General features: G+C 39.5%; 1 protein-coding gene across 1 annotated transcript; it reads right to left on the bottom strand.

The window, feature by feature from the left end:
- Nucleotides 1-667: 667 nt before the first annotated feature.
- LOC141553466 (mast cell protease 1A-like) lies at nucleotides 668-4372 on the bottom strand. The gene is made up of 5 exons (XM_074285113.1): nucleotides 4235-4372; nucleotides 3522-3669; nucleotides 2102-2237; nucleotides 1612-1866; nucleotides 668-947 (listed from the first exon to the last, which is right to left on the bottom strand). The coding sequence occupies exons 1-5, from the start codon at nucleotides 4290-4292 to the stop codon at nucleotides 798-800; spliced, it is 747 nt and encodes a 248-aa protein (XP_074141214.1). The 5' UTR covers nucleotides 4293-4372; the 3' UTR covers nucleotides 668-797.
- Nucleotides 4373-11241: the final 6869 nt, after the last annotated feature.

The raw sequence follows: 11241 nt of genomic DNA, 5'->3' as shown, positions 1-11241 counted from the left end.
TGCTCAACATAATATCTAATTGGCACCATAGTAAATACTTTTTTAAATGCTTATTTCTCTTTTTCCTTTTCTTTCTTTCCCTTTCCCTTGCTTAAATTTCCTTTAGCTAGCTTGATTTCCCTTCTGTTCCCTTTTTTCCCTTTCCCTCCCCTTCCCTGCACCCCCATCCTTTATCTTCACTTCCTTTTCTGTCTCTTCCCTTCCCCTCTGTAATCTTTCCTTTACTTTTCTTCCCTTCCTTTCCTCATATGGCAGTGAGAGCCATATAAGTGACTCAGTATGACTGAATTTTGTTCCTAGATACAGTGTCCTTGTAGCAGCAGTGAGGAGAGAAGAGGTAGGTGACTAACAAACATGCACCTAGGAACTAGCCTGTTGACAAGATTTAGTCAATGAAATGGCAGAATTCTTTTGTTGATCAAAAGATCAACTTTCACCAATTCTCTAGCCTTATCTCTAAACTTTTCTCTAGCATTAATAGCAAGATATGTTAGCATGAAAGTCTCTGTATCTCTTAATATACATTAAGAGATTTTTATATTATGTGCAAATGATATGATTTTTTATATTCTTCAAGCCATATTGCTTTATCATTAATATGTCCATATCTGTGGGAAATGGCATATAGACCCAGAGATAATGAAAAATGACGAGAAAAAACCACAACTGCAAACGAACATTTGGATTTATTGGGATATGGTCCTTCTTCTTTCCCAAACACCTCTTGACTTTCCAGAGGCCTCTTTTGGGAAGCAGAGAGAATTGTTGAGTATTGGAAGCAGAACCTGACCTGATGCTTAATAGTTAGGAGCATTCACTGTTTTATGGATCCATGATGTGAAGGTAGAGATCCGAGTATAGATACGAGGATTGCTCCCATCTGTTTTTCCACAGGAGACAATTCCCTGTGCCACTCCGTCACACACTAGAGGACCTCCAGAATCCGACTAAAAGACAAAGAATATTGACAGTTATACAGAGCTGCTCCTTCCTTACCCATTAATTCTTCTGCTATTGAAAAAACAGTCAAGGTACTGAAAGACTTCCACGTTATATGGAGAGACCTGGAACAAATCTTATATGTCCTAGTCTTTATGGACTCCAGTGACACCTTTTTAATTCATAAAGACGCCATCAATCTCTCTCATTCATCCCTAAAGTTACTTCACACTAAGTAGTACTAAGAAAACCTCATATTCTCCCACATATGTACATTTATACAAAGATGTGCTCAGAGGAAGAAAGGTAATTACAATAATTATAACAATAATAATAGCAACAAAAGCAAAAATCAAAGCTTTAAAGTGTCTGAAACTCTACAAATATTTTATTTTTATCCTCAGTTTTAAGTGATAGGTTCTGTTATAATGCCCATTTTGCAGATGAGAAAACTGAAGCTAAGAGAGAGAGAATGATTTGCCCAGTATCATATAACTAGTTTTGTATCTGAAGCAGAATTTAAACTCAGATCTTTCTACTCTATTTCCTCTACTATGTCAGCTGGGCCATCTGATTTCCACTGGATATGGGAATGGTGAGAAGACCATCTCATTTCCTTTTTTACTTCAGTTTTTGAGCTCTTCCAAATGATTGGGGGGGGGGGGAAAGTACCTTAAAAGAAGCCTTCTTCTCCATAGGATTTCCAGCACATATCTGGTTAAAACGATTGTACATTCTAGGATATTTATGCATGCAGTCTTGGTCATTTCTTATTTGCAGCTCTACTTCATGCAGTTTATCTTGTAATTGCAAATTGTGGTTAGCCCCCCAGCCTGCCACAGTGCATTTCATCCCAGGCTTTAGGAACTTCATCTTGGGTAAGGGCAGGAGTTGCACATATCTGTTCAGCGTGGCATTCCTCTGGAGCTGTCACAGGGAGGAAGGAGATTCCAGGTCTCAGCAGCCCCTTCCCCAAGAAAACACCCACAGAGCCAATCTCCCCACCTCCCAGAAACCCGGTGCTAGTAACCCACTAGAACCACAACTTCTTGGCTACTGAATAAAGAGATAAAGCAAGTGTAAGATAGAAAGGTAGAAAGGGGATCAGAGAGGCTTTCCTGTCTGGTGAGCCAGAGTATGTATGTGCCAGAGGGGCTAGTACCTTAAGCAACATAATATCATTTTGATGGGTGAAGCGGTTATATCCTAAGTAGGGAATAACTTTGGCCACAGGAATCTTCTGCTGGGTGGCTTCTGGCACCTTGATGTTATGTGCTCCCAGAGTGATGCTCATGAAACTACAAAGAAGATTTAAGAAAGTCCCATAAATCCCTGTAGTATTCTCAGAGAGACAGGCAGCATAGTAATGTGGAAAGACAGTCTTATTTGCACTGAAAGGATGCTAATGTTTATTCTAATTCTACAACTTCCTGATTTTAGTCAAGTCAAGAAACTTCTCGGGATATCCGGTTCTTAATCTCTTAAAGGAACATGTTGAACTGGTTAGCCTCTAAAGTCCCTTCCAGTTCTACAGAAATGATCTATGATCCCATGAACCCCCAGACTCAGAGCAAAAGAGACCGTTCAGCTGCCACCATGAAGCAAAACAGGTCCAGAGAGGAAAGAACTGCAATTGCTTTACTAAATATCTTTTCCCGTATGAATTGCTCCCCTTCTCTTCAACTTTGGAGACTCCAGTGGTTTTCAGAGTCATGGAGGCCCTAAGAAAAGTTTGCAAATTGTCAAATTTCGACTGTTACATCACAAGACTACATATGGCTCCCAGAAGTCTTACAGAGAAGAGCTGAAGCCAGATTTAGACCTGCATTACCTAGCAGGGTCCTCCTTGCTCTCACTGACTCCATTCTTAGCAATAAACTTCCTAGTATTGAACCTAAATCAAAGGCTTAATGAATTACTCCTCTGGACTACACATTTTCAATGAAAAGGTGAAATACAAATGGACCTCATGAGAATATCATGCTCTATGGAAGACTTGTCAGGCAAGCAGCTTGTCCTACAGTGGATAGAAAGTGCTGGACATGGAATCAGGCAAACTCTAGTTCTAATTGGTCCTCTTACATTTTCTAACTGTGTAACCCTGCACAAGTCACTTAGCCTCATTTTTCAAAGCTGTAAAATAGATAGTAGCAGGGTAGTCTACCTCACAGAGCCCTGTTGTGAGGATCAAGTGAGATAGTATTATAATTAGCATAGTTCCTAGCATGTAGTAGGTACTGCGTACATACTTATTCCTTTCCTTTACCTATCCCACCTTTGCTATCCCAGTAGGAAAGGTTCTTCAACAGTAAGATCTTTCTCTGTCTTTAGGACACATAATAGTACATATATTTAGAATCCATAAAGAGGACTCTACCTATAAATGTCTCATGTCAAGGATGTAAAGAAGTTGCCAGGTTAATCTCTGGAGAACTCATGAGGTTCCTTCTTTGTGAAGAAATGGGAGTTTGGGGTCAAGGAGCTTATACTTTGTAGGATCTCTCTGAACATCCCGCTGTCCCCATTCAAAGCCTGCAGGGCTGTCAAAAACAAAGGGTGAGGTCCCTGATCTGATGACTCACCTTCCCATGCAGTGAGCTGCTGTAAGCACAAAGTCCTGTCGAATCAAGAAGGCACCACATCTATTTACTCTATTTCCGATTCTGTAAGTCAGATATGCCATGTATGGCCGGGAATGAGGTTGTGACTCATGGCCCCCGATGATCTCACCTATAGAAAAAAAATTCATTATAAATATCAGAAGAGGGACTATCCCTATATATTCCATCATTCTCCAGGAAATTGGACCAAGATTGACAAATGGTCTGGGGATTGATGAAGGCTTATTAAAGGGATGGGAAGTAGAATGCCTGGTTCTATTGGAGAATCCAAGTGACTAAGATCCTGGATGCCTGGATCTCTGGGTTGATTTGAGTAATGTTTCCTCCTCAGGACCTTTTTTTTTTTTTTTTTTTGCTCTAAAAAAGGGAGATGACAATTGTTTGTCTAAACCAATGCTACTTCAAACAACCAAAGTTTAAAATGACAAGACTAATTTTTCAGGCAGACAAAGGGTGAAAGACCTTTGGGAAATGCCCTCCCAATATTTCCTACTTTTTTCCTGAGGTAAATTCAGCATGGTTCTGGAAATTGTCTAAAACCAATACTACACAGAGAAGTTCGGAGGCCAAACATCTACAGTAAGTCTGGAAGGATTAGGGACTTAGCAGAAGAAGAAGCAGGGTATTTTTGGACAAATTCAAATTGTTTAGGATGGGGAAATAAGAGAATTTACCAGCTATAGCACCAGGAGACTGAAGCAAAGTCACTAAGAAGAGAAACAGGAAATGCATCTTGGCAGAGAGGATATCCAAAGCAAATTGCTTTTACCTCAAGTTTCTTAGAATTTATGGCCTCTAAAAGGGGAAGGAAAGGACATGCTCAAGTGACCTCACAGCCCTCCTAATTAGGTTCATATATGTTGAAGATGGATACTAGTGATCAGTCACAAATCTGTGGCTTAGAGAAACCAAAAATGGTTTAAGAACCAAGGTTTTAACCATGGTCCAGAATGAGTCATTGCTAATGACCTCTATCAATCAGATGTCGGGTCCTGGGAGAGGAAGACATGAAAAAGTCCCACGGTTAGAAACTCCTTGCCACAAAAGGCTGTGTTACACTCATTAGTAGATTTGCAGCATTTAGTACATTATGAAATTTATATCTAGCAGCTTTAAGAGCCCTTAAATTTCATTAATAATCTCAGCCTTCTTTCTTACCAAGAATAACCCTTCCACCTGTACTCTTTGCCTTACGACCATTCTCATTTTTCCAAGTCCTTACTTTATTCATCATACTCACTACTTTTTAACTTTCTCTTTAATTACTTAAAATATAATTTAAGAACTACATTATACATGTATGGCAAAATAAAAAGATACCAGGTAGCAATAAAATATGTAAGAAAATTGTATAGAAAACTGAAAAAAAATGAATTTTCTCATTGTTTTCCACAAACAAATCTCAGAGTCAAACTAGCCATTATAAATTTAGTTTCTTTTGCTTTTCTTGTCCATTTTCAAATGTGAAAAATAATAAACTGGTATTAAGTTAGATAATGGCTACATATTACAAAAGAGATAAGCAAAAGTCAAGAAACATTTTGAAGAAAAACAAATTTCCACATACTGATCACTCGATAATAACATTTGTGCTTTCTATTGAGAGAACTCTTTTTTTGGTTAAACATGTGCAAAACTTTTAAAGATATCCCCATATTTGTCAAATTGTGTAAAAAAAAAATACACTAAAAGTGAAAAAACCTTGAGAAAGAAAAACAAACAAAAGAAGGTGAAAATACAATGCTTCAATCCATATTCAATTCTCTGGAAATTTGAGCTATATTCAGATCTTAGAGAGCAGCAGGAGGAGACTTCAGTAAGAAGGATAAATGGCCAACTAGAAACTTGTAGGAAGATGGAGTGGAAGAGACTGAAAGACCTAAGTATAGAGGTGCTTTTTAAGGTATAAGTTTTTTGTTAATCTATGAAGAGCTGGCTTGTCAAAGAGTGAGTCTTATAATATGGATATATTGGACATTTGCTGCTTGTCTTCAAATGGTAGGGCTTTCCTTCCTGATCTTTTAATTCTTTTTTGGGGAAAGAAGAGATTAAGAATTTATACAGAAGTTACATGCCTATTATGAAAAGCAGTGTATTAAGTACTTTAAAAAATATGATCTCACTTGATCCTTTTACTTTCTAAATATTTGGAATTTTTAAGGACATTAATGTCTTCCTCTTATAGCTCAGCATAATTTAATTGAAGTTCATAAACTTTTAAAATATTGATACCTGTTGATAACTATTTCAAAATAATCGCTTTCTTTTATAATCTAATGTAGACGGTTTATTCATTAAAAAAAAAAAAACCTATTCTAAGATGCAGTCTAATCATATCTATATGTTCCTATCCTTTGTCCATTTTTCAATTAAAGAATGACTTGTATTTTTATAAATTTGACACAGTTCTTTATATATTTTTGAAATGAGACCTTTATCAGAAATACTGGCTGTAAAGATTTTTTTCCCCAGCTTCATGCTTCCATTTTAATCTTCTTTCTGTTGGTTTTGTTTGTGCAAAAACTTTTAATTTAAAGTAATCAAATTTGTCCATTTTGCATTTCATAGTGTTCTCTATTATTTTTTGGTCATGAATTCCTCCCTTCTTCAAAGATCTGATAGGTAAATTATCCTTTACTCTTCTAATTTGTTTATGGAATGATTCTTTATGCCCAATCATAAACTCATTTTGACTTTGTTTTGTTATAGGTTGTGAGATATAGGTCTATGCTAAGTTTCTAACATTTTATCTTCTAGTTTTCTCAGCAATTTTTGTTAAATAGTGTCTTCCTATTCCAGAAGCTAGAGTTTAGGGATTTATCAAATACTAGATTACTATAGGCCTTGAATATTGCATTGAATATTATTCCACTTGATGTAAACTGTGTCCCCCTGATCTTTAGGGGGGATGGACCTGGGTTGGAAAAACTCTAAAGTCTCAACCCCTCAGGACCTTTGGGAGCAATCCCACCTTCCTATTCATAGGAAAAAATTCCCATAATAATCTCCACCTACAATTCAATTGGAGATCATGGCCTGGGGCATAATCACCACCCTTTATTGAATTGAAAATTAGCCCTTAATCACTACCTATTTCCAAACCATAGAAGGCTAATAAAAATAATACTGTACCCCAAATTTTTGTTAATTCCTATTTGGAACTGGCCCTCTGGGAAGTTGTTTCTCAGTGTAATAAATCCATTTTTTGCCAAAAACCTCACCTGTAGATGGTACTGCTAATTCTTTCACAAAAACCTATGACACTGGCCTGGGGACTGCATCATTATTAGGGTATCTCTCACCCCTCATTTCTCACACCTCAACATTTGGTGGCCCATTATGGGGAATCCCTGAAATTTTGGCTGAGATAAGCCTCTTCCTGCCTCTGTTGTCTATTCTATAGGTGGGACACTCAAGTTCTCAGGAAGGTTTGGGCTGTTGGAAGCTTACACTCAACAGACTTCCTTGACTGGAGAGACCTAGACTAGGAATTTCTGCATCTTTTACAGAAGTACCCTTAATCAAGGAACTTCTGTCACTTTTCTGTCTCAGGGACACCTGAGAGTACAGGACATTATAGAATCTGGAAAAATCTAAGATCTTGTGGGGAAAAAAAAAAAAAAGGGACAATCTACCTCTGCCTCTATTCTTAAGGATTCTTCTGTAGTCTGTCTCTTAAAAAAACAGAGACAAAAGATTAAAAAAAAAAACTTAAATTAAAACAGTGCTACAGGATGCTACTAAAAATTTGCTGGCAGGAAATCAAAATTAGGTATTAACTTTTAAAATAATGCCCTCCTTCCTACTCCTTTAGGGACATAAGAGACCTGTGAATCCCTTCCACAGCCACCCCCTTGTCAAAGACAGGATCTTATATCTGATAATATTTCTTTAACTCTGTCCTTCTCACCTCCTGAACTAGATCCTGAGACCTCCCTACCCCAACTCCTCATTTCCTCTGATACAAGGAATGGGACACCTTTTCTTCCTCCTCAGGACCCCCTCTAACCTTTGCCCCCTAAGAGAAGCAGCAGACCCTCAGAGAGGGACACCTAGGGTACAGGTACTTTTTTCAATGTCAAATCTCTCCCGGATTAAGGAAAACCTGGTCATTACTCTGAGGACCCTACCAAGTTTATTGAGGGGTGTAAGGCCAATGCCCTCCAATTTGATCTTTCCTGGGGAGATGCTAATATTAAACAATCTGCCCCAAATATATGGGGGAAGCTGCAGAAACCAGCTTTGAGCCTTCAAACTTCTCTGACTCAGCAGTTAGAAACAGCTTTTGGAGTCTTTAATAATAGCAGCAGAGGAAGACCACAGAGTTAAAAAGAGAAATGGAAAACAGTCCCAAATTTTAGCTGCTGCCATATCCTGGAACTATGAGTTCATGCTTCAGGTATTATGGACAAGTATATCGGCTAAAACTGTCCTTGGAGGAAAGCCCCCAGTCCTTGCCCCAAGTGCAATCAGGAGGGGCACTGGAGGAGAGACTGCCTACAAGGGACAAGCTGCCCCCAATGCCCTGCCCTCCGACAGGAGTTGGGGGCTCGGTCAAGCTCCCCAACGCTCCACCAAGACAGCCAACACCCCATATGGCTGGTAAGACAATTGAATTTCTCTTTGCTATGAGGACTTCTTCATTCTTGCTCTGGCACTCTGGTCTCAACCACCCTTCCCTCAACGGGGTAATGGGGATTGAAAGGAAATGTAAGAACTGTTTTGAGACTTTCCCTCTGCCTTGCCAGTTTGGTGACCTGTTTTTTAAACATTCCTTTCTTATTATTCCCTCCTGTCCTGCTCCCTTATTGGGGAGTGATTTAATAGTGAAATTGCGGACCCAATTTTCTCTTCTCAGACCTCCAGGTGATCTTTTTGTGCTGCTTTCAAAGCCCTCCTATATTCCTTCTGAAATCTGGAAGAAAATAGATTCCTCTGTCTGGGACCAAGGAATCCCTGGGTGAGCTACTCACACTGTCCCAGCCTTAGTCAGGCTGCAAGACCCCAATGTATTCCCCCATAAACACCAATACCAAGTAAAGCCAGATGTTAGGGAGGGATTGCAACCCCTGATTGAGAAATTTCTTAAGCACAAACTTTTAGCATTAGCTAAAGATTTAAGGGATTTGGAACTGGTTAACAGTCTCATCTGGTATATGGATTGTATCTTGATCTGCAGCTCCACTCAAGAGGCTTCCTTAGAGGCAGCCATAAAAACTTAATTTTCTTTAGGGACTGCAGGGTCTCCTTATCCAAAGCCCACATTACCCACCAGTCTATCAAATATTTGGACCATAATCTAACCCCCAATCAAGGCCCCAATCAGGCTAAGGCTTTTAAGACCCTGAAAGCCAAACTGATCTCTGCCCCTGCTCTGGCTCTACCTAATTTAGAAAAGCCTTTCACTCTGTATGTAGATGAAAGGCAGGGCCAGATCCTGGGGGTCTTAACTCAGACACTTGGACCTGATCCCAGCCTGGTTGCCTACTTCTCAAAGAAACTGGACTCAGTTTCCCTAGAATGGCCCTCGTGCCTTAGAGCAGTGGAGCTGCTATGGCCCTTCTAATTGAAGAAGCCCCAAAGATCACCTGGCAGCCATTGGAGATTTTAACCCCCTACTGATTTCAGGGCATTTTAGAAGCCAAAGGGCATCAGTGGCTTGCTAGTGGGAGATTTACTAGAAATCAGGCTCTCCTACTAGGTACCCCTCATCTGACTCGGGTGTGTCCCACTCTTAATTCTGTCACCCTGCTCTCTGACAACACTCAGTAGCGAGACATCATTCATAATTGTGAAAAAGCTTTAGATTCTGTTTACTCTACTTGACTTGACTTGAGGGACATTTCTCTTGACAACCTTGATGGTAAATGCTTTACAGATGGATTGAGTTTTCTTGAAAATGGGGAAAGAATGGCAGGTTCTGTGGTGACCCTCAATGGCACCTTAGAAGCTAACCCAATGCCCTCCTGTGACTTCTGCCCAGAAAGCTGAATTTATTGCCCCAACCAGAGCTTTGGAATTGGGGAAGGGAATGAGAGTGAACATCTATGCTGACTCCAAATATGCTTTTCATATTTTGCGTGCTCATGGGGCTATATGGAAAGAAAGGGGGCTTGACAGGAAAGAATTCTCCTATTAAACATGCAGGAGAAATTATACAGCTATTGCAAGCTGTCTACAAACCCAGAGAAGTTTCAGTCATATTTTGTAAAAGACACCAGAAAGGAAATTCACTTCAGGCCAAGGGGAATAGGTTTTCAGTTTCAGCTGCTCAAGCTGCTGCCCATGGCATGTTTAATCCTCCAGCTCCCTGATTCTTATACCCCTTCATTTAACTCACAGGAACAAACCCTTACAGAAGAGAGAGGATACACCCTTTCTCCTTCTGGCTGGTTTCAAACACCCTCAAACCAACTTTTAATCTCAGAGACAAGCCAGTGGAAACTTATTTTTGGTCTTCACCAAGCTAACCACTTGGGAAGAAATGCTCTTAAATCCCTTATGAAAGGCATTTTTACTGGTCACAAGCTGGGAGAAAAGATCAGGCAGGTCTACTAGACCTGCCCAATTAAATCCTGAAGGAGCTATTAAACCTCCCCCTCACCCTCTCAGCCTATTCAGAAAAGGGGTACATACCCAGGGGAATATTGGCAAATAGACTTTACACATATGCCCCCTTGCAGAAGTTTCAAGCTGTTTTTGATCTTTGTTGACACTTTTTACTAATTGAGTAGATACTTTTGCCTGAAGGACTGAGAAAGCTCAGGATGTATCAAAGTGCTTGCTGAAAAAGATCATATCTTTCCCTCTCTATTATTGTTTGCTTGCATTTTTGTTTTCCTTCCCAAGTTTTTTTTTTCCTTTCTAGATTCTATTTTTCTTGTGCAGCAAGATAACTGTATAAATATGTATACATATATTGGATTTAACATATACTTTTAACATATTTAACATGCATGGGACTACCTGACATCTAGGGTAGAGGGAAATTTGGAACAGAAGGTTTTGCAAGGGTCAATGTTGAAAAATTACCTGTGCATATGTTTTGTAAATAAAAAACTATAATAAAATAAATTTTTAAAAAATTAAAAATTAAAAAAAGAGAGATCCTATCTCGCCTTGGTCTGCCTAACTCTTTTAAGAGTGACAATGGGCCTGCCTTCACTTCTCAGGTAACCCAAAATGTAGCCAAAGCACTCAAAACACCTATCACCTTTACTCTGCCTGGTGTCCTCAGGCTTCTGGGAAAATGGAGAAAATAAATCACACCTCTTTGAACTTTTGTGTGGGAGGCCCTTCTTAACTTCAGACTTTCTTGTAGATCCAGGACAGCATCTGGTCACCCAGTTTGCCAGACAGCTCAGTGAGAGGTCCAGAAGGCCCTTTCTGAATACGTAAACAAGCATCTCCCTAAATTTACGGATGCTCATACTCAGACTGCCTTCCCTGTAAATCCCAGGGATACGGCATACTTGAAATCTTGCAAGTCTCAAGGTGCTGATTTTCTAGATGTAAAGTGGAAGGGCCCATAAAAGGTCATTATAACTACTCCATCAGTCAAACTGGAAGGGTCCCAACTTACCAATATTCTTTATCATTTTATGGCCCCTGCCAGTAGTTAATGCCTTCTCAGCCTTTCAGACTAGAGAGTTCTGTGGACAGTGGGGTGTTCAGCATTGTT

Source organism: Sminthopsis crassicaudata, chromosome 2, assembly GCF_048593235.1.
Source record: "Sminthopsis crassicaudata isolate SCR6 chromosome 2, ASM4859323v1, whole genome shotgun sequence".
NCBI lineage: Eukaryota > Metazoa > Chordata > Mammalia > Dasyuromorphia > Dasyuridae > Sminthopsis > Sminthopsis crassicaudata.
This window is presented reverse-complemented; position numbering and strand designations above follow the sequence as displayed.

Coding starts and splice junctions, on each gene's coding strand:
- LOC141553466 (XM_074285113.1), bottom strand. CDS start 4,292: ATGCATTTCCTGTTTCTCTTCTTAGTGACTTTGCTTCAGTCTCCTGGT. Junction 1,867..2,101: donor ATGATATTATGTTGCTTAAG/GTACTAGCCCCT, acceptor TCCCTGTGACAG/CTCCAGAGGAATGCCACGCT. Junction 948..1,611: donor AGAAGAAGGCTTCTTTTAAG/GTACTTTCCCCC, acceptor TTTGTCTTTTAG/TCGGATTCTGGAGGTCCTCT.